This window comes from Canis aureus, chromosome 21 (assembly GCF_053574225.1).
Source record: "Canis aureus isolate CA01 chromosome 21, VMU_Caureus_v.1.0, whole genome shotgun sequence".
Classification (NCBI taxonomy): Eukaryota; Metazoa; Chordata; class Mammalia; order Carnivora; family Canidae; genus Canis; species Canis aureus.
The window spans coordinates 5,353,493-5,376,815 of NC_135631.1; the positions used below are offsets into that span (position 1 = coordinate 5,353,493).

At 43.9% G+C, this 23,323-nt stretch overlaps 2 protein-coding genes across 7 annotated transcripts in view; both read left to right on the plus strand.

Moving 5' to 3' along the window:
* Positions 1-18,882, plus strand: part of TOP6BL (TOP6B like initiator of meiotic double strand breaks) — a 105,601-nt gene extending 86,719 nt beyond the window's left edge. Inside the window, 3 exon segments of the mRNA XM_077862577.1 lie at positions 683-781; positions 14,008-14,080; positions 18,451-18,882. Of these exon segments, the coding sequence (XP_077718703.1) occupies positions 683-781; positions 14,008-14,080; positions 18,451-18,794 (516 nt within the window). The 3' untranslated portion in view covers positions 18,795-18,882.
* Positions 18,883-18,983: 101 nt separating this feature from the next.
* RCE1 (Ras converting CAAX endopeptidase 1) lies at positions 18,984-22,137 on the plus strand. Of its 6 annotated transcripts, none has more exons than XM_077862572.1 (8): positions 18,984-19,209; positions 19,344-19,446; positions 19,540-19,623; positions 19,883-19,961; positions 20,488-20,655; positions 20,783-20,854; positions 21,071-21,187; positions 21,472-22,137. In XM_077862572.1, the coding sequence occupies exons 1-8, from the start codon at positions 19,025-19,027 to the stop codon at positions 21,705-21,707; spliced, it is 1,044 nt and encodes a 347-aa protein (XP_077718698.1). In that variant the 5' UTR covers positions 18,984-19,024; the 3' UTR covers positions 21,708-22,137. The 6 variants fall into 6 exon arrangements, with proteins under 6 accessions (XP_077718698.1, XP_077718696.1, XP_077718697.1 ...); XM_077862570.1 differs by having other exon boundaries at positions 18,985-19,209; positions 21,082-21,187; XM_077862571.1 differs by having other exon boundaries at positions 18,985-19,209; positions 21,085-21,187.
* Positions 22,138-23,323: the final 1,186 nt, after the last annotated feature.

Genomic DNA, 23,323 nt, shown 5'->3' on the forward strand with positions numbered 1-23,323 from the left:
GGATAGCACAGGGTCAATAAGAATGCTGTATTGGCATTCCTAAGGTCAGCCCTAAGTTTTGTATTAACAAGCCATGAGATCTTAGATGGGTCATTTCTTCTTTTTGGATTTCAGTTTTCTCATCTATATAATTAGTATGTTGTATTAGATGATTACTCTTGTCCCCTTAAACTCTAATATCCTGTTATTCTATACTAAAAAGCAGAGGTTATTACCCATTCCCTATGGATATTATCTTCTTCCTTTCTTCCCTAAAAGACTTCTGAGGAAAAGTTCTTATATCAGCCTTAGTTGAATATAACGGAACCTCTGCTCTCTTGGAACTTGTTTTAGAAGAAAGAAATTTATATAACCCCTTTATGAACAGATGGATCTCTGGAATATATATTTCCTATAGAGATAAGAGAACAAAGGCCTTATGTGAAAGATCTTGCTTAAGTAACAGAAATTGGAAGACATAGGAGCCACAACTACCTGTCTCATGCCAAGTATCCCAGTATCACAGGCCTTCTCTCTACTTCTCCTGTATCCATAGGAATTAAGGAAACTCCTAATACAATATATGAAGGATGTCAGTGGGTTGCCTTCCTATTTGTCTCATCCTCTTCTCGTATCCTGTGGATACCCTCCTTTTGGTTGCCAGTACTGGAATTCAGCATGTTCCATCTCTGGCCCATTCTAGGCAGCTGACACCCAAGAGTTTGGGACCAAACTGAATAAATCATTTCATGAGATCACCTGGCATCGATATCTTCCCTACTGCTCATGTGAGATGAAGCAGGTAAGTATAAAGTATTAATCAGTACTTTGGTGGAAATCTTCCATATTGATGTGTGAGAACTCTGTATACAGGGTGGTTAGGTGCAGGTACTTTAGATTGCACAATCTGAGATTAGTTTTTCAGCAAGAAAGACTGGTTTAAGAAAATTTTATAGAATATAGTATTACACAGAGGTCAAGAGCATGGCTAGATATTGCTCGAATTCCATTTCTGCCACTAATTAGTTGTGTGGTATTGTGGAAGCTATTCAATCTTTCTAAGCCTTAGTTTCTTTATCAGTAAAATAGGAATAATGCATACCTAAAGTGATTGTTGGAGGTTTGAATAAAATATTTCTATCAACTAGAGAGGAAAGGTTTGTACTTTATGGAGCATCAGGTAGGATACTAAGAAGAGACTTGCCTTGGGAATGGAGAAAAATTAAACCTCTGCCAAATAAACACTCCTCTGCTTAAAAACAGAAGCAAGACATAAATCAAGTTGTTTCCAAGTAATTCAATAGCATCACAAAACAAAGGTCAAGAATATTTATAGAAGTATTAGAAATATCCAGCAACCACCAAGGTAATACTCACAGTGCTTTGCATCCAATCAGTATTAACAGGTATGCTGAGAAGCAGGACTATACAACCCACAGTGAAGAGAAAACTTAATCAGTTGATTAATTATTGAATCAAAACTGATCCAGAACTGACACAGAAGATAGAATTAGTAGACAAAGACAATAAAAGAGTTGTTATTATAACTGTATTCCATATGTTCTAGAGGAAAGACTGAACATATTAAGTAGATATGTGGAAGGTATAAAAAAAAAGACCCAAAACTAACTGTAAGGATGAAAATTATGATATCTCTGAGGTGGAAATTAGACTGGATCATATGAATGGCCCATTGGACACCTAAGGAGAAACACATAACAATAGAAAAACTTTGAAATGAAATAGATCTAAAATAGTAATTGGGATGCCTGGGTGCCTCAGCAGTTGAGCATCTGCCTTTGGCTCAGGATGTGATCCCGAGGTCCAGGGATCAAGTCTTGTATCAGGCTCCCTGCAGGGAGCCTGCTTCTCACTGTGCCTATGTCTCTGCTTCTCTCTGTGTCTCTCATGAATAAATTAATAAAACCTTTTAAAAAAATAATAGGGACCCCTGGGTAGCTTGGTCAGTTAAGCATCTGACTCTTGATTTCAGCTCAGGTTGTGATATCAGGGTCATGAGATTGAATCCTGCATTGGGCTCCATGCTTAGTGCAGAGTCTGGTTAAGATTCTCTCCCTCTCCCTTCTACCTCCCCACCCCCTGCTTGCACATGTGCTTGTTCTCTCTACCTCTCAAAAAAAATTAATTAAAAGGGTAAGATTTCTTTCCAAATAATTATAATAAAGCATAGAACATCTGTGACTTATCAGACAGCTTCAGGTAGCCTAAATATATGTATAATTGGGGAATCTGAAGAAAAAATGGAGGCAGAAAATATATTCGGAGGAATAATGGCTGAAATTTTTCCAAATTTGATGGAATCTATAAATGCACAGATCTAAGAATCTTAAACACCAAGCCCATAAAACAAAACTGCACCAAGACACATCATAATTAAATTGGTTAAAACCAGTGATAAAGAAAAAATCTTGAAAACAAATGGTTGGGGAAAGCTATTTACAAGGAAACAAAGATAAGGATTACAGAAAATTTCTCATCAGAAACAGTATAAGCTAGAAGAAAATGGAGCAACATCTTTACAGTACTGAAGAAAAAACCTTCAACCTAGGATTCTTTACCTAACAAGAATATCTTTAAAAGAAAAATGATGAAGGACTACTGGGTGGCTCAGTGGTTGAGCATTTGCCTTTAGCTCAGGACGTGATCCCTGGGTCCTGGGATAGAGTCCGTCATCGGGCTCCCTGCCAGGAGTCTGCTTCTCCCTCTGCCTCTCTCTCTGTCTTATGAATAAATAAATATTAAAAATAAATAAATAAAGTAAAAAAAAGATGCAATAAGGACTTATTCTGACATACAAGAATTAAAAGAATTCAGATGAGAAATGTAAAGGAAGTCCTTCAAACAGAAGAAAAGTGATACCATCTGGAAACCTGATTCTATACAAAGGAATGAAGAGTACTGAAAATGATGACTACATGGATAAATATAAAATTTATTACTTAAATCTCTTTAATACATAATTAACCCTTTAAAGCAAAAATAGCAATAATATATTATGAGGTTTATAAGCTATGGTAAAGTAAAATGTATGACGACAACAACAGCACAAAAACCAGGAGGAGAGAAGTGGAAATATATTGTTGTAAAGACTTATACTGTGGAGTGGTGTAATATTACCTGAAGGTAGACTGGTAAGTTAAAGATGAAAGGAACCATCAGAAATAATACAATAATACAGGTATTGAGCCACGAAAGGAGATAAAATGGAGTCGTAAAAAGTATTCAACTCAAAAGACACATATGGTTAAAGGACCACTATCCAAAAACTCACAATAAAAAAAAAAATTTAAAACAGGCCAAGACCTTAACAGACACCTCACCAAAGAAGACATAAGATGACAAATAAGCACATGAAAAGATGCTCCACATCATATGCCATCAGAGAAATTCAAATTAAAACAATAAGATCCCTCGATCAATGACCAAAATCCAGAACACTAACACCACCAAATGTTGGCAAAGATGTGGAACAATAGGAACTCTCATTCATTGCTGATAGGAATGCAAGATGATACAACTACTTTGGAAGAGTTTGGTAGTTTCTTAAAAAAATAAACATATGCTTACCATGTGATCAATAATCATGCTCCTTGGTATTTATCCAAAGGAGTTAACACTTGTGTTCACATGGAAACATGAATACAGACGTTTATAGCAGCTTTCTTAATAATTGCCAAACTTGGCAGCAACCAAGATGTCCTTCAGCAGGTGAATGGATAAATAAACTTTGGCACATCCAGACAATGGAATATTATTTTGCACTAAGAAATAATGAGCCATCAAGCCATGAAAACACACAGAGGAAGCTTGAAGGCATGTTATTAAATAAAAGAACTCAATATGAAAAGGTTACACACTTAATGATTCCAAGCTTATGATATTCTAGAAAAGGCAAAACTCTGGAGACAGTAAAGAAAACTCAGTGGTTTCCAGGAGTTATAGGAAAAGGAGGAATTAATATACAAAGCACAGAGGACTTTTAGGGCTGTGGAACTACTCTGATTCTGTAATAGTGGATACATGTCATTATACATTTGCTCAAAGCCATAGAACATACAACACTAAGTAAACTCTAATGTAAACTATGGACTTTGAATGATAATGATGTGTCAATGAAGGTTTATTGTTTGTAACAAATGTACCATTTGGATGGGGGATGTTGATAATAGGAGAGGCTATACCTATCAGGCAGAGGGCATATTATTTTTAAAAATAATCAAAAAGAGGGCAGAAAAAGAAAAGAGAACAAAGTACAGATGAGACAAATAGAAAACAATTAGCAAGATAATATATGTAAATTCAGCTATATCAGTTATATTAAATGTAAAGGGCCTTTACAACTATTTACATGAAAAGGCAGAGATTGTTAGATTAAGTAAAAGCAAGAGCCAACTATATGCTGCCTATAAGAATCCCACTTTAAAATAAAGACTGGGTGTTATACTATATGTTGGGAAATCGAACTTCAATTAAAAAATAATTTAAAAAATAAAGACAGAAATAGATTCAACATGTAAAAGATGGAAAAAGATAATACCATGCTTAAGATATATACCATGGTATATCACTAATCAAAAGAGCACTAAGAAGGGTACCTGGCTGGCTCAGCTGGTAGAGCATGCAACTCTTGATCTCAGGATTTTAAGTTTGAGCCCCATGTTGGGTGTAGAGATTACTTAAAAATAAGCTTAAAAAAAGAAGCACTTGAAGAGGCTATAAAGTAGATTTCAGAGCAAAGAATATTACTAGGGATAGAGAGGGTCATTTCATAATGAATAATACAATACAATGTAATGAAAATAATAGCCCCAAACATTCATGAAACTTTTGAGAGAACTTTATTTTTTTTTAAAGATTTTATTTATATTGGGCAGCCCGGGTGGCTCAGCGGTGTAGCGCCGCCTTCAGCCCAGAGCCTGATCCTGGAGACCCAGGATGGAGTCCCACATCAGGCTCCCTGCATGGAGCCTGCTTCTCCAACTCTGCCTATGTCTCTGCCTCTCTCTCTCTCTGTCTCTCATGAATAAATAAATAAAATCTTTAAAAATCCATGCAGGGAGCTTGTTGTGGGACTCGATCCCGGAACTCCAGGGTCACATCCTGAGCTGAAGATAGACGCTTAACTGCTTAGCCACCCAGGTGTCCCTTGAGAGAACTCTAAAAGAAACGAAAAAAACTGATGGAATTATAAGGAGAAGTAGACAAATCCCCTATTATATTTGGAGATTTCAGTATACTTCTATTAACAATTGGTAGAACAAGTAGATAGAAAATCAGTAATCAGACTTCTATGGAAGTCTTAAATAACACAATGAATTAACTTGACCTAACTGATAACCATAAAACACTCCACCCAACCACAGCAGAATATCCTTTTCAAGTACAAAAGGGACATTTAACAAGATAGACCCTATTCTGAGCCATTAAATACATCTCAATAAACTTAAAAGGATTCAAGTCATACAAAGTATGTTTTTGACTACAGTAGGAATTAAGTAAAATCAGTGACAGAAAGATACCTAGAAAATTCCAAATATTTTGAAATTAAGTAACACACAAATAACCCATGGATCAAACGCAAAATCAAAAGAAGAATTAGAAAAATAATTTAAATGGAAATGCAAGTTATCAAAATCTGTGAGCTGTCTCTAAAGCAGTACTTAGAGGGAAAAATGCCTATGTTAGGAAAGAAAAAGGTCCCAAATCAATGATCTCAGCTTCCAATTTAAACTAGAACAAGAAGAGTAATTAAACAGAAGAAATTAAATAATAAAGTCAGAGTGGAAGAGAATAAAAAAGAAAACAGAAGAACAGTAAGGAAAAATCAATGAAACTTAAAGGTGGTTCATTGAGAAGATTATAAAATTGATAAACATTTAGCCAGACTAATCAGAATAAAAGAGAGAAGATACAATTTTCTATTACAGAAATTAGAGAAATAACATCAGATATTAAAAAGATCATCAGAGACAATTATGAACAATGTTACTTCAGTAATTTTGACAACTTAGATTAAATGGACAAATTCCTTGAAGGACAGAAATTACTAAAGTTCATTCAAAAAGAAATAGCTTTAGGAGCGCTTCAGTGGCTCCAATGGTTAGGCATCTGCCTTTGACTCAGGTCATGATCCCAGAGCCCACATCAGGCTCCCTGCTCAGTGACGAGTCTGCTTCTCCCTCTTCCTTCTCTTCCTTCCCCTCTGTCTTTCTTCCTGCTCGTTCTCTCTCTCTCTCTCTCTCTTTAAAATAAATAAACAAATAAATCATTAAAGAGAAGAAGAAATAGAGCTCTATATATGTGGCAGTTCTGTCTATTAAAGAGATTGAATTTTTAGTTTAAAACCTTACCAGAAAAAAAAATAAAAAAAATAAAAAAAATAAAACCTTACCAGAATATTGGAAATACTTTTTTTTAAAGATTTATTTATTTATTTATGATAGAGAGAGAGAGAGAGAGAGAGAGAGGCAGAGACACAGGCAGAGGGAGAAGCAGGCTCCATGCTGAGAGCCCGATGCGGGACTGGATCCTGGGACCCCAGGATTGCGCCCTGGGCCAAAGGCAGGTGCCAAACCGCTGAGCCATCCAGGGATCCCCCTGAAAATACTTTAAAACCCTCAAAACCTAAACATAAGAAAACAACCAACTTTTAAAATGTGCACTAGATTTGAACACACATTTCACAAAAGAAGATACACAAACAGCAAATAAACATATAAGAAAGATGCTTAACATTATTAGTCATTAGGGAAAATGCAAGTCAGAAGCACAATTTCACACCTACTTGGAATAAAAAGACTGACCACACCAGGTATTGGCAAGGATGTGGACCAACTGGAACTCTTATTCCCTATTTGTAGGAATAAAAAGCGGTATAACTCTGGAGAGTAGTTTGGCAGTTTCTTTTCTTTTCTTTTCTTTTTTTTTTTTTTTAAAGATTTTATTTATTTATTCATGAGAGACGCAGAGACACAGGCAGAGGGAGAAGCAGGCTCTGTGCAGGGAGCCTGACATGGGACTCGATCCCGGGTCTCCAGGATCAGGCCCTGGGCTGAAGGCGGCACTAAACCGCTGAGCCACCAGGGCTGCCCAGTTTGGCAGTTTCTTAAAAATTTACATCATATGATCCAGCTGTTCTACTCCTAAGTATTAACACAAGAGAAATGAAAGCATATGTGCACACAAAAATTTATATACTAATGTTCATGGCACCTCTGTTGTATAACCCCAAACTGGAAACAACCCAGTGTCAACAGGTAAATGGATAAACAAATGGTTCATTCAATGGAATACTACTTGGCAATAAAAGGAATGAACTGTTGATATGCACAATAGCATGAATGAATCTCTAGGTAGCCATGCTGAATGAAAAACCTTGAAATATTGGATCAGGTGTGATAGCATCCAGGGGAAAAAAGCACTTACAATACAAGAGTACATACTGTTTGCATTTATATAAAATTTTTCAAAATACTAAGTAATCTTTAGTTACAGATCAGTGTTTGCTTAAAGATGGGAAGTATAACAGTTAGAGGGAGGGTGCCTGGATGGCTCAGTCAGTTGAATGTCTGTCTTCAGCTCAGGTGATGATCCTGGAGTCCTGGGATGGAGTCCCACATAGCATCAGGCTCCCTGCTTAGCACCTCCCCCACTCATGCACTCTCCCTATCTCTCTCAAATAAATAAATAATCTTTAAAAAAGTTGGAGGAAATGATCATGAAGGTCAGAGGAAATTTTTGAGGGTGATGGATATGTTTGTTATCTTGATTAGGATGATGGTTTCACAAATATGTATATGTGCCAAAACTTAATTGTACATCTCACATAAATGCAGTTTATTGTAAGTAAGTTATATTCCAATAAATTTGCTATAAAAAATTAACTGTTTCTGACAGAATAATAGGGCCTTTTGCACTTCTACTTCTCTCCCTCTCCTACTTTAGTTTGCCTGTTTGGCGAAGTTTAGGTGCCCAGACACTCAAGGATCACAGCATCTCATTGATTTGCTTATCCTCTGGTTTGTAGTCAGAAAAGCTAGAGGACAGGAGTGAATCCCCGTAAATGCTCCCTTCACCACACCTTTTATGTACCTTCTAGGAAGCACTTTAGCATGCATCCACCATTCCAGCAAGAGTGGTTTCCCTGCAACTTGGAAAGCTGTTGTCCCTAACTTGAACAAACAAATTTCCACAAACTTTAAAGCTTAAAAACACCAAAATTTATTATCTCACAGCTCTGGAGTTTAGAAGTCTGAAATCAGGAGCACCTGGGTGGCTCAGTTGGTTAGCCTTTGGACTCTTTTTTTAACACTTTTTTTTTTAAAGATTTTATTTATTTATTAATGAGAGACACACAGAGAGAGAGGCAGAGACACAGGCAGAGGGAGAAGCAGGCTCCATGCAGGGAGCCCGATGTGGGACTCAATCCCCAGTCCCCAGGATCATGCCCTAGGCTGAAGGCAGTGCTAAACCACTGAGCCCCACCCCACCCAGGCTGCCCTAGCCATTGGACTCTTGATCTCACTTGAGGTCTTGATCTCAAGCCCAGCATGGAGCCTACTTAAAAAAATAAAATAAAAAAGATGAAATCCGAAATCAAAGTTTTAGGAGAACCATGCTTCCTCCAAAGGCTCTAAGGATCCTTCCATTCCCCTTCCAACTTCTGGTGGCTCCAGATGTTCCTTGACTTACAGCCACAACACTTCAGTCTGTGCCTCCATCTTCACATGGCCCTTTTTTCCTATGTCTGTCAGATTTCCGTCTGCCTCTTTTATAAGGATACCTGTCATTGGATTTAGGGCCTACTCTAAATCCATGATGGTCTTAAGATTCTTAATTACTTTTGAAAAGACCCTTTTTTCCAAATGAGGTCACATTTATAGGTTCTGGGGGTCAAGGCTTGGACATTCCTTTTTGGGCGTCTCACTTCATTCACTACAGCTATCCACACCTTTAGATTTCTAGGGATGGGTTCAGGGTAAGCATGTGCCATTATCATAGGACCTAGGATGTATGTGGGTAGGATCCAGAAGTGTTCAGCCTGTGAAGACCTTTTGCTTGGGCCTTTCTGATATCACAGTGAGAACTCATAAGGAAATGATATGACCTCTTTTGCCCCATTCTGTTGCCATAGTGATGGCTCATAGCCTCAGGGCCATTTATAGCCCAATTAATTTGGCAGATGGCTAGTGAACTCAAGGTCTTGTCCAGTAGTCATAATAGGTCTTGGAAGAAAGGAACATTTGTTGAATCCTTAATCTGTGCCAAGATTTCCACTTTAATACTACAAAGAGGGGATCCCTGGGTGGCGCAGCGGTTTAGCGCCTGCCTTTGGCCCAGGGCGCGATCCTGGAGACCCGGGATCAAATCCCACATCGGGCTCCCGGTGCATGGAGCCTGCTTCTCCCTCTGCCTGTGTCTCTGCCTCTCTCTCTCTCTCTCTCTCTGTGACTATCATAAATAAATAAAAAAAAAAATTAAAAAAAAAATAATACTACAAAGATCCTAAAAAATAGGTTGTAGTTTCCCATTTTATAGATTACTAAACTGGTTAGAGAATTTTCCTGATTGGCTCAGAATCACATAGTCAGCAAATGGCAAGGCTAGGCTCTCCTGGTACCAAAGCCTAGTAACCTTGTTACCACATAGGACTGGTATAGGAATGTTCCACACCATATAGCCCAGGGAAGATGAGTGATCAGAGGCACTCATGAGCAGAACCTGTCTGCACTCAAGATCATTAGTTTCCCTCCGGTGAGGTCGTTTTTTTTTTGTTTTTTTTTTTTTTTTTTTAAGTGATAAATAACTTGGTAGTGGCACAAGAGTGGCACCCAGTGGCTTAGCTAAAAACTACAAGATCAGTGATGAAAGGTCAAGTTCTTTTACCTCTAGACCAGTCCCAGTTTCCATTTTTAAACAGAATAGAATAGCTGACCTCTTGAATAATAGAGAATAAAACCATCCATTATATTTTTGTTATATGGTTTTATTATATGGATATTACATGGTTTATGGAGAAGTAGAAAAAATGAGAAAATATGTATTTAGGCTTATAGAATATATTTAGGAAAATGCCATTCCAGGAGTGGAGATTTATAGCCTGGGTGTGAGAACATAGGACAGTGGGCCATGAAAGAGCAGACTAGGCAGTTCTTCAGGGCTAGTGTCATAGATGTGCATAGCGGCTAAGAACATAAACCCATAATAAACAGGAGCAGTAACAGGGAGGTAGTTTTGTCAGGAAAGGTATTGTTTCTCTGGGAGAGTAGACCAGAATTAAATATCTCACAGTGTTAAATCCCAGGAGGTGTGAATATAGGGTTGTCTCATCTGGGGAACTGATGACGGGTGTGCAAGAACTCCTCTAGGGCTGAGAGCTTTATATCTGAGTGTGGGTTATTTCATTGGTGATACCAGCTTCAGGGTAGTAGAAGGATTTGTCTATTACATGAGACTTTCCAGGCAACAATGAAGTAAAAGAGTCAAGCTTTCTCTCAAAGAAGAAAAAAATTGTCTGGAAGTTTTCTTAGTACTGTTTTTTTTTTTTTTTCCCCACACCATTAGGGCTATCTTTACTCTTCTTTGTTCCTTGGAATGTACTTAGAAGTTGAGACTTGATTTAGTAAAGAATTCATGATAATTTTTTATTGAGTTGCAATTCACATACCATAAAATCTACCCTTTTTAAAAAGATTTTATTTATTCATTTGAAAGAGGAGGAGAGAAAGCATGAGCAGGGGGACGGGCAGAGGTAGAGAGGGAGGCAGTCTCCCCACTGGGCAACAAGTCTTACCTGGAACTCTGATCCCAGCACCCTGAGATCATGACCTGAGCTGAAGGCAGGTGCTTCACCGACTGAGTCACCTAGATGCCCCCAAACCTACCTTTTTAAAAAAGATTTTTTTATTCATGAGAGACAGGAAGAGAGAGGCAGAGACATGGCAGAGGGAGAAGTAGGCTCCATGCAGGGAGCCCAAAGTGGAACTCCATCCTGGGTCCCCAGGATCATGCCCTGGGCCGAAGGCGGCACTAAATTGCTGAGCCACCCAGGCTGCCCTACCATTTAAAATTGTACAGTTCAGTGACTTTAAGTATATTCATTGTGTTATGCAGCACTCACCACTAAATTCCACAATATCCCCATCATGCCAAAAAGAAACCACGTACCTATTTGTAGTCAGTCTCAATTCCCCTTTCTGCCATCCCCTGGCAACTACCAGTCTTCTTTCTGTCTCCATGGATTTGCCTATATGGGTATTTCATGTAAATAGAATCACATAATAGGTAGTCTTTTGTGTCTGACTTCTTTCACTAAGCAAAATGTTTTCAAGATTCATCCATGGTAAAAAAAAAAAAAAAAAAAAAAAAAGATTCATCCATGGTGTAGCATGTGACAATGCTTAATTCCTTTTTATGGTTGGATAATATCCTTTTGTATGGATATACCACATTTTTTCTATCCATTCATCAGTTGATGGACATTGTGTTACTTGCACTTTTTGGCAATTATGAATAATGGTGTGAACACTTATGGGTGGACATATGTTTGTAATTTTGGTTATATATCTAATAGTAGAATTGCTGGGTTATATGATAACTGTTTAACTTTTTTTCTTTTTTTAAAGATTTTTTTAAAAATTTCATTCACTTTTTAAAAATTTTTATTTATTTATGATAGTCACAGAGAGAGAGAGAGAGACAGAGACATAGGCAGAGGGAGAAGCAGGCTCCATGCACCGGGAGCCCGATGTGGGATTTGATCCCGGGTCTCCAGGATCGTGCCCTGGGCCAAAGGCAGGCGCCAAACCGCTGCGCCACCCAGGGATCCCTCATTCACTTTTTAAAAGATTTTATTTATTCATGAGTGAGAGAGAGAATAAGAAACATAGGCAAAGGGAGAAGCAGGCTCCCTGCAGGGAGCCTGATGTGGGATTTAATCCCAGGACCCCAGGATCACAACCTAAGCCAAAAGTAGACCACTGAGCCATGGGGTGCCCCTCTTTTTAAAAGATTTTAAGTAATTTCTGTACCCAACATGGGGCTCGAATTCACAACCCTGAGATCACAAGCCACACAGCTTACCAGCTGAGCCAGCCAGGTGCCTCACTATGTTTTAACTTTTTGAGGAACTTTTTAAAAGATTTCATTCATTTATTTGACAGAGAGCGAGAGCACATAAGCAGGGGGAGCAGCAGGCAGAGGGAGAGGGAGAAGGAGGTTCCTCGCTGAGCAGGGCGCCTAATGCGGGGCTCAATCCCAGGACCCCAGAATCATGACCCCAGCTGAAGGCAGCCACTTAACCAGCTGAGCCACCCGGGTGCCTCCTTTTGAGGAACTTTTAAACTCTTTGCTAAACTGGCCACTTTACTTTCCCACCAGCAATGTGTAACAAATGGTTTCAGTTTTTCCACATCTTCGTGGTATTGTCTATTATTACTGTTATTTTATTTATTTACTTGTTTTATTACTATTATTATTACCACCACCATCCTAGTGGGTGTAAAGCGGTTTTGATTTGCATTTCCCTAATGAATAATGATGTTGAGCGTCCTTTTGTGGGCTTATTGACCATTTGTATCTCTTCTTTGGAGAAAGGTCTCCAAATCTGATAACCATTTTTAATTAGGCTATTATTTTATTGGTGCCTGAGACTGCAGGTGCCAGGCACTATTGTTGAAGTATAAGAGTTCTTTATTCTGGATTCAACACAATTGAATCAAATACAATTTGCAAATATTTTCTCCCATTCCTGTGGGTTGAATTTCTTTATAGTGCCCTTTGAAGCACAAAAGTTTTTAATTTTGATGAAGAGGATGTCTATTTTTATGTACTTGTGTTCTTGAAAAACAAGAAGCTAGAATTGGGTTCTGATCTTGGTAAGAAATTTTGTTTATCTGTCCAAATTGAACCAAGAGTGGCAAGGCTTTGAAAGGCAACAGAGGACCACAAAATGTACCCTGTGGTTTCCCAGGTTTGACCTCGGTCTGTTATAGTTTGAGTACTTACCTATGCAAGACACTATGCTAGCTGTAAAGGGATGCAGGAACAGTGAACCTTACCCTTCAAGGAATTTAAAGTGTGGAAAATAGGGTGCCTGGATGGCTCTGTCAGTTAAGTGTTTGACTTTTTAAAAAATTTTTATTTATTTATGATAGTCATAGAGAGAGAGAGAGAGAGAGAGAGAGAGAGAGGCAGAGACATAGGCAGAGGGAGAAGCAGGCTCCATGCACCGGGAGCCCGACGTGGGATTTGATCCCAGGTCTCCAGGATTGCGCCCTGGACCAAAGGCAGGCGATAAACCGCTGTGCCACCCAGGGATCCCTTTTTTTTAAAGATTTTATTTATTCATGAGAGACAGAGAGAGGCAGAGACATAGGCAGAGGGAGAAGCAGGCTCCATGCAGGGAGCCCGACATGGGACTCAATCCCGGGACTTCAGGATCACACCCTGAGCCAAAGGCAGTGCTAAACCACTGAGCACCCAAGCGTCCCTAAGTATTTGACTCTTTATTTCAGCTCAGGTCATGATCTCAGGGTCCTGGGATCAAGACCTGCATCAGGCTCCACACTGGATATGAAGTCGGCTTGAGGTTCTGCCCCCCACCAACCCTGCTTGGGAGTTCTCTCTACACACACACACACACACACACACACACACACACACACTTTTTTTTTTTGAAATAATGTGGAAAACAGGCAGATAAAAATGATAAACAAGGGCAGGCAGTGCATCTTCAGAGCCAAAGGAGCAGGGTAGTTGGTAAGCAAGTGACCAGAGTGCAGAGGAGGAAGGAAATGCCTAAAGTGCCTGGGATGAGCTGCAAATGCTCTGACAAGAGGAAGCCTTGATTAGGGCGGGGTAGGGGGACTCCCATGAACCAAGAGGAAGTAGAGTTCCAGGTAAGGGAGGATAGCCCCATGAGTTCTACAAGCTACCAGGCACGCTCTCTCACTGGGGCTTGTTCATGTTCCTACAAAACTCACTTAGTACTTCTGATTTTTAAAACAGCTACTCCCAGAGAAAAATGCAGAGCAGAGCACAGAGGATGCACATGAAAACAGCAGCCCTGAGCAACTTGCAGGTAAGGCTTCAGCTTTTCAGGTGAATCCAGGACCAACACTCAGAAGTAAAAAATGTTGACTTCAAGCTTTCAAGCTACACCTTCCTCCACAGCAAAATCCTGGGATTTAGTTGGCTCCCACCACCACTTTGGGTGTTCTCGGACAGCGGCGGGGGAAGGGCATTCCCTCCCCAAAGCTGGTATGATAGAACTAGAAATTCCTCATAAATTTTGTGCAGTTAAAGATAGTGGCACATGAAGGGGCGGGTCCCTCAATTCAGCTGGTTCCTTTGTGTCTTTTCTCCATCATTACTGCCGGTACTGCAGCTCTCCCTAATTTTGGTTACTCCTCTGGGGCTCTGGAGGCTACTCCTGGGCACAGAGCACCACCTCAACTTTGATGTATATTACAGGGAGTTGTTGCGTGTGATGTTGGTGATTATATTGGTCTTTCCACCCTCCCTCCAACACTTACACAGTGGCAGAAGGTGTGTAGTGTGTATATGGCTGGAAATAATCACAGCCACTGGTGCCTGAGCCTGAGAGTCCAGGTGTCAGGCACTATTAGAAGGTTTTCATGATTTTTAAAAAGATTTATTTATTTTGGAGGGAAAATGTGAGCATGAGCACATGGGGGGGGGGGCAGAGAAACTTAAGCAGACTCCCCACTGAGCACAAAGCCCAATGTGGGGCTCAATCTCATGACTCTGAGATCATGACCAGAGCTGAAATCAAGAGTCAGATGCTTAACTGAGCCACCAACGTGCCCCGATTCTGAGCTTTTAAAATGGAGTAATGCTCTTAATTCTCAAAACAATCCTATGAGGTAGTGTTACTATTCTTATTTTATAGATAAGGAAACTATTGTCAGTAAAATTACTGGAGGTCATGCAGGGAGTAAGTGGAGAGCCAGAGTTCAAACCCACGTGGCCTAGCTCCAATCTGTCTTCACACAGCCAAGACTACCAGGGATGCATTGTCAAAACTATGTGGACTAGAGGAAATTTGGGGACTGATTCTAGCACCCATACTTTGTTGGTAAAATTCCTCTTTCCAGGGTCACAACTACAACATGCTGCATGTTGTCCAGACTAGGCCTAAGAGGTGTTCCTGAATCATTCTGTCAGTTGAACCTTGTTTTAAATGTGGTAGGGGCTGTTGCTACTGAAAAGAACTCTGCAGTGAAGGCTTGTATAAAGCAAAGAATCTATTTTTATAAATACAGATTTGGAGATTTAAAAGAATGGATGTATACCACATACAATTCAGTATTTATGCAGCAAAGAGTAAAAAAATACTTTTTTAAAAGGAAGAACTTAGTATTTTATCCAGCACCTGCTGTGGACCCAGGGGAGGGGATGCTAAACTTGTCCACAGTGACTACTGTGACAGTGGTCCCCTTTCACAAGAGACCACCCAGGCTCAGAGGTTGCTTTGCAGGAAAATAATTTCATATGCTGTCTCTATGTACAATATAAGCCTTAAAACCTAGGCACTTATAATCTGGTAGAGCCACTGGAAGACTGCTTGAGCTGCTCTGCTTTACAAAGCTGCAGCTCTAGTCACCATCAATTCTATGTCCCATGTCCCCACAGTTCTGCTAAAGAAAATAAGTTAGATGATGCCACCATGCATCCGTGGTCTGTTCACTCAGGAGCCTTTAGCCATCAGTCCTTTACATCGTCTTCCTCGCCTTCTTGTCAGCGGCTACTCCATTCTTTAAAATATCTACCCAGCCTCTGCCTACTGACTTCGTGCCCAAACTGTGTCAGCGTGGCATTAGCCCTACTGCTTTCTCAGGACCTACTTGCATCATCACCATTTCTGCACCTTTAGTTTCTCTTCCGAGTTCTGTCCCCTCAGCAGGGCAATCCCTTGTTAAAGAGGAAATATCCCGTGATCTTGAACTACTTCTCTTTCTCTCCATCACATCTCAGCCATGGTTCTCAAAAAAAGCAAGCTGTTTCCTCTCCTATTTTCCTCCCATTCTCTAATTCTTCTTTTTAAAAAGTTTATTTGAGAAGCACACAAGTGAGAGAGCATGAGGTGGAGGAGGGGCAGAAAGAGAGGAAGAAGCAGGCACCCTGCTGAGCAGGGAGCTCAATGCAGGACTTGATCTCATGACTCTGGGATCATGACTTGAGCTGAAGGCTTAACCGACTGAGCCACCCAGGTGCCCCCCAACTTCTTTTTTTTTTTTTTTCTTTTTTTTTATTTATTTATGATAGTCACAGAGAGAGAGAGAGAGAGAGGCAGAGACACAGACAGAGGGAGAAGCAGGCTCCATGCACTGGGAGCCCGATGTGGGATTCGATCCCGGGTCTCCAGGATCGCGCCCTGGGCCAAAGGCAGGCGCCAAACCGCTGCGCCACCCAGGGATCCCCCCCCCCAACTTCTAATTCCAACCCAGGCACTTGCTTTTTCTGTGGTCTCTGCACTGCAAATTCTCGTTTGGGAAGACTTCCTAAGTACCAAATTGTATATTTATTTTTACTGTGCCTGAACTATTTATAGAATTCATTCAGCACTGTAAGACTGTGACTCACCTCATTCTCCCCTCTGATCTTTCAACTAGCTTCCTTTGGCCACCCCTCAGCAGTGCTTGTATAGCACTCCTTCCCTAGCTGCTCTCTTCTATCCCAGGCATTGAACTTTGCTCTGGGCTCAAGACTTTCCAGTTGGCATGAACAGCCCAGGCCTTTGAGTGCCAGGTGGGAGATAAATCTGCTTACTAGGCAGCTTCATGTGGAGGTCCCACTGGTACCTCTGTCAGGATTAATAGCACCACTTCCCATCCAGTTTTTCACATCTAAAATGAGATTCATTCAAGATGCCACTCATTCTCATGTATTACACCTAATCTCTCACCAAGGCCTGTTGATTTGGCCTCAGTTGACCCCTAGTGGTGCCTGTGTCCATTCCTGCTGCCTTCACTCTCCTGAGGTTTTGAGGACTTTCTCTTTTTTCTGTCTCTCCTTTCTTTTTCTTTCTCCTTCTCTCTCTTTCTCTTTTTCTTTTTCTCCTTTTCTTTTTCTCTTTCCTTTCTTTCCCTTTTTTTGCTCTTTCCTCTTTCTCTCCTTTCTTTTTCTTTCTCTCCCCCCTCCCTTCCTCTTTCTGATTTGAGAGAGTGAGAGAGTAGAAGAGCATGTGCCTGCATATGCCCAAACACTCAGTGGGGAGGAGCAGAAGGTGAGGCAGAGAGTCTTAAGCAGACTCCACACTGAGCACAGAGCCCCATGCAAGGCTTGATCTCATGACTCAGATTAAGAACTGAGCTGAAACCAAGAGTCAGATGCTCAATCGATTGTACCACCTAGGCATCCCAAGGTCTTCCTATTTCTAATTTGACGCTAAGCTACACCTTTGACATAATAATCACTCTAAAATAGAAAATTAAAATCTCCAGTGCTTATTAAAACTCTTCAGTTTCCTACAGATAAAAATCCTTTTCTTAGTCTTCTGATTCCTACTAACCCCTTCAGATTCATCTCCTAGGGAGCCCTCCCCCCCATTTTGCATTTTATGCAGGATATTAATTAATGCCTTTGGGTATTTGCCTCTTTCTGCCTGGAATTCCTTTTCTTTCCCTTGTTGGTCTGGCTTATTTCTCTTCCTTTAAAACCCAGCTCTGAGGGCAGCCCCAGTGGCGCTCGGTGGTTTAGCGCCGCCTGCAGCCTGGGGTGTGATCCTGGAGGCCTGGGATCGAGTCCCAAAACAGGCTCCCTGCATGGAGCCTGTTTCTCCCTCCTCCTGTGTCTCTGCCTCTCTCTCTCTATCATAAATAAATAAATCTTAAAAAAAAAAAAAAAAAACAGCTCTGACTTCTCCTCGGGGAAACCTTCACCTCTAGGAATGGTTAGCAGCTTTATTCTATGTTCTATCCCTGGGCTTCATACACACTTCTGCATCCCTCCTGGCATTTGCTAGCTTCACCCAGGAACACCTCATTGAGCTACATTCCCAGGACCTGCTCAAAAAGAATCTATGGATCCTAACTCACTTTAAATTTGCACACGTGCATCAGTTAATAGTAGGGAGAATGCCACTGGGCATTGCTCAAGGCACTGTGAGCTACGAAGGGAGAGGTGATGCTGGCTTTCAGGCAAGGAGGTCACAGCGTGGCAGGGAGGAGCTGGTTAGTGCAGACTCCACGAGGAATCTGTATGCAGATGAATTGAGTGGATGCGAGCCCCAAGTAAGACTGAAACGATTCTGCAGCCTCAGCCTTAATTCCCAGAGCTGCCAGGTTTTGATTCCGACAGACCTGTTTGAAAGGAATTTGAGGTGGGAGGGCTAAGAGAGGGGGGACCAGCTCCTCCCTCTCTCCTGCCCTTGGTGTCTTTCTAGCACAGGGTCGCGGGCGCAAGGTAAGTGGGCTTGTTTTCGTCTAGGGACCGGCGGGCAAGTGGAAAACAAGACGCTCAAAAGGGGCAGCCTGCGGCGGGGCATGAAGGAGACGCGGACCTTCCCCTCTGCCAAGGCCTCGAGGCAGTCAGAAGCCGCCGCGTGCCGCACGGAGCCCACAGGGGCAGGGGCCTCCCCGACATCTGGCGGGAGCAGGGAGAGTCCCGGGGGCGGCCTGGAGGTAAACGGGCGAGGGTCGCGCAGGGGAGGTTAGAAACGGCCGCTGTCGACGGGTCCTCATCCCGGGCTCCCTTTCCTCCCGCAGGACTCGCTCTGGCTGCAGGAGGTCTCCAATCTGTCCGAGTGGCTGAGCCCAGGCCCTGGGCCCTAAGCTGGGGTGCCCTCCCGGCGCTTCCACACCTGCCGGGCGGCTGTTGGGGCCGCGTGCTGTCTGTTGTTCAATAAACCAGCTCTGCGTGCGCCGCATCTGTTTCAGTGTTGGGGGCGAGGGCGGGGGCTGGGTGCCCGCGCTGCCCGATGACGTCACTCGCGCGTCCGGCAGGGCGCGGGTCGAGCGGCGGCGGGATCGCGTCATTGGTGCGCGCCGCGGGTCCGGGCGCGATGGCGGCGCTGGGCGGGGATGGGCTGCGCCTGCTGTCGGTATCGCGGCCGGAGCGGCAACCCGAGTCGGCGGCCCTGGGCGGTCCAGGCCCTGGGCTGTGCTGCTGGGTGTCAGTGTTCTCCTGTCTCAGCCTCGCCTGCTCCTACGTGGGCAGCCTCTACGTCTGGAAGAGCGAGCTGCCCAGGTGCGGGGGCTGCGCGCGCGGCCAGAACCCGCGCCTCCGCGAGGCGGGGCTGTGGGCGGAGCTTGGGCGAACTGGGGGCGGGGCCGCGCTGTCCAGAGTCTGTGGGCCCCCAGAACTTACTGCTCCCTCCGTAGGGACCACCCTGCCGTTATCAAGCGGCGCTTCACTAGCGTCTTGGTGGTGTCCAGTCTCTCGCCCCTCTGCGTGCTACTTTGGAGAGAACTCACAGGCATCCAGGTGCGAAGGAGGCGGGGCAGAGGGCAAGAGGGGGAGGATCTCAGGGGTCTTTTAGAAGAGAGCAAGACTGATGCCTCCTTTCCTGTGGCTCAGCCAGGCACATCCCTGCTCACCCTGATGGGCTTCAGGCTGGAGGGCATTTTCCCAGCAGCACTGCTGCCCTTGCTGCTGACCATGGTGAGTGCTCGTTTTATTTTTCTCGTTATTAGCATGATGTTCCTGTCCATGGCCTTTTTTATTTTTTAATCCTCATTGTGCCTATCTTTTGACTGATGGGCAACAGAAATTGTGAGATGGTCCTTGGCTGTTGGTTATACATGGGTGGGAGATTGTCGCTGAGAACAGGAAGCTTGAAATCTCATGAGACTTTTGCTGGGCACGGGTAGTGGATTTTGGCTTAAGCCTTTCCTTTGATCGCTTGTTTTTCTATTCCCAGATCCTTTTCCTGGGCCCACTAATGCAGCTCTCTATGGATTGTCCATGTGACCTGGCAGATGGCTTGAAGGTTGTCTTAGGTGAGTCCTTAGGGCTTAGGGAGAAAGTAGGCACAGGCAGCCCAGCACAGTGGAGCAAGAGATTAAGTGGGCTCATGGTGAGACTTAGATTTGAGATGTATGAGTTACTCTTCGTTTCCTTATCAGTAAGATGGGAGCATGTAGCAGACAGCCTGTAAGAGTTGCTTTGACAGGCCCCTAGGAATCCCCAGCAGTACTTTGTGTGGACTGATGAAAGTTGCTTTCTCTTTTAATATTTGGCTTCTTCAAACCAGAGCTGGTCTTGAGTTAGGATTTTGATGCTTCCAGAATTTACTACCAGAATACCCTGCCTTAGCTACTAATACTTTTCCTTTCAGCCCTCTTAAAACATTGTTTTATGCTTTGTGTGATAACAAAGCTTGACTCTTATCTGTTCTCAGGAGCATTGATGCCAATCTGAGTTTGGCTAAGGAAAGATTGTGGGAGAGGGACCCTTGGGGACTCTAGGATCTTTTTGTTCAATAACTAGTCACTAATTCTTGGTCCTGAATCCCCCCACCTTCAGCCCCTCGCTCCTGGGCCCGCTGCCTCACAGACATGCGTTGGCTGCGGAACCAAGTGATCGCACCCCTGACAGAGGAACTGGTATTCCGGGCCTGCATGCTGCCCATGTTAGCACCATGCACGGGCCTGGGCCCTGCCGTGTTCACCTGCCCCCTCTTCTTTGGAGTTGGTGAGTTTGTCTAACCTGGTCCTTTTGAGATGTTCCCAGCATGAGAGCCAAAAATGGGGTTTGGAGCAAGGGCGTGGCCTATAAAGCAGGCATGAGGAATGTGACATGGTTCTTGCCTTTCTCGCAGCCCATTTTCACCACATTTTTGAACAGCTTCGTTTCCGCCAGAGCAGTGTGGGGAGCATCTTCTTGTCTGCAGGTGAGTCCTAGAAAGCTTGCTTGGGGCAGTCCTGGGTTGGGGTGTGTAAGGGTGTCCCCAGTAGCCATTCTGGAGGAAGACTTGGGGACAGAGGGCTCTAGTACTGGAAGGGCCCCTGGCCGTGGGAGTTGGGGTGTAGAGGACAGCCATAGGTGCTGGGGCAGGCAGCCACTGCCCTCAGGGGGAAGGGGATGTCTCTGGCTGATGGGTGTGCAGTGTTGGGGCAGAAGAGCATACAGGTGTGGTCACTCGAGGCCTCCCCGTCTCCAGCGTTCCAGTTCTCCTACACAGCTGTCTTCGGTGCCTACACTGCTTTCCTCTTCATCCGCACAGGTTGGTCCTCAGTCTCTCACGGGTCCCCCTGGGGGCTCAGGGGTCCACAGGAGAGGGTGGGAGAATGGGAATGCTGTGTTTGTTGTAGGAGTGACAAGTTTCTTCTACTTTGGTCTTTGAGACAGACAGAGCCAGGGCTTTCAGTCTGTGAGGTCTGAGAGGTGGAAGGGAGCAGGGGCCATATGGTGTGTGTGGGTAGTCCTTGATCTATTTCAGGGATATGGGTGATTAGCCCTGGGAGGTGGTGGGGATGCTCCATGAGCTGCTCTGTCTCCCCTCCCTAGGACACCTGATTGGGCCAGTTCTTTGCCACTCCTTCTGCAATTACATGGGCTTTCCTGCTGTATGTGCGGCCCTGGAGCATCCGCAGAGACGGCCCCTGCTGGCAGGCTATGCTCTGGGTGTGGGACTCTTCCTGCTTCTGCTCCAGCCCCTCACGGACCCCAAACTCTACGGCAGCCTTCCCCTTTGTGTGCTTTTGGAGCGAGCAGGGGACTCAGAGGCTCCCTTGTGCTCCTGACCCATGCTCCTGTACATGCTCCTATGAACTCTCACGGGCTCCCCAGCCCCTCCCCATCAAGGGGTACTGCAGAGGGGAGGAGCTGGCTGGGGTCCCCGAGATCTCAGGAATTTTTGTAGGGGATTGAAGCCAGAGCTAGTTGAATCCCAGGGACCAAGAGAAAGGAGCAGATATCCAAAGGGTGCAGCCCTTCTCCAAAGGAGGTTGAGGAGCAGCTGGGACGGGACAAGGGGCAGGTCCTAGGAGCTGTGCACTCCCTTCCTCACTTTGGACTGCTGCTTTTCTGAGCTCCTCTGCCCCCTTCTGCCTCTGAAAAGCTGCTCGGGGGTGGAATTTACAAAATCCCTCCCCCCAACTTCCCAGGGTTTTCTCATTGTCTTTTTGCATCAGGACTTTGTATTGAGATATTAAAGAGATTTAACTTGGGTAACATGGCCTTGGACCTTTGGGAATCGATCTACTTGGGGTCTTGTGAGTGTGCCTGCCACCTGTCTTGGCTACCTTGTACACTACCCTCTGGGAAGTTCAGCCTGGTAGACTTAGGTCCCTGAAGTAAAGGATAGGATGGGGTCCTCTGGCTGCCTTGGGTCTGTAGCTTTCTCCTCTCTTAGCCACACCCCAACTCCTAGCACAGGTGGGCCTGGGACTGCAGGTGCCAGGTGTGAGCTCAGCAGAACCTAGCACCTGTGTCTTGGCTACCAGAGTCAGGGAATGAAACCTAGGCCTGGACCCCAGTGATGGAACCTCCAGCCTCCAAAGGGTAGAGGGTTGACTGTGGGGCCTCCACCAGGACCTCCCCAAAGTCTACCAGCCTCAGGTTGCACAAGCAAGAATAAACATTCAAAATGGTAAAGGAACCAGCTCAGAGTCACCTGGGAGTAGAAGCTTTTCTGCTTGGACTTCTCCAACTGTGCTGCTAGTCTGGTCCCTAGAGGAGCTCAGAGCAAAGGCTGCAGCCTGAGAGTAGCAAGGACCCTGCTGAGCAGCACTGGAACTCAGGGTTCTTTCTTAGAACTCTCTAGTTCCTTCCTCTTGATTTTAGAATGGTTTCCATGTTTTTATTACCCTGCCCCTGGGTCTTAACTTTTTTAAAAGAATATTATACTCTCAGTTCTCACTCTAAACTGAAGGAGGCTGTTCCTAGTCCCATCCCCTGAGGCTGGTGGTTGAAAGGAAATGGAAGTGCAGTCGCTCCCCAGGGTACCCCCAATTTGGCTGTGACTACACTACATGCACCTGGATCTAAAAGGTCATCATGATAGTCACACACCTACCTTGCTATGGAGAGCTTTCTTGTCTTCCACCCTGTGTAGCATCTGTTGGGGAGGTAGAGGGGGTGAGCATGGGCCTGTTTTAGAGCGTACCTTTGGGATCTTGAAGTCCAAAGAGGAGAAAGCCCAAAACCACCCGCAAAGAGCACTGTGCTGGCAGGGTGCTGGGGGTGAACTGCCTGCCTGGTCCCCTGGAGATTGTGCTCTACCTCTTCTTCATGCTCCTGCTCAGGAATTACCCAGCACCCCTATTTCACCTTCCCTGTGGAGTTTGGGGGTGGGCAACAGTGCAGTGATGCACGCAGGGTTGCTGTCCTGCAGGTGAGGGATTCTCCCTAAGGCTTA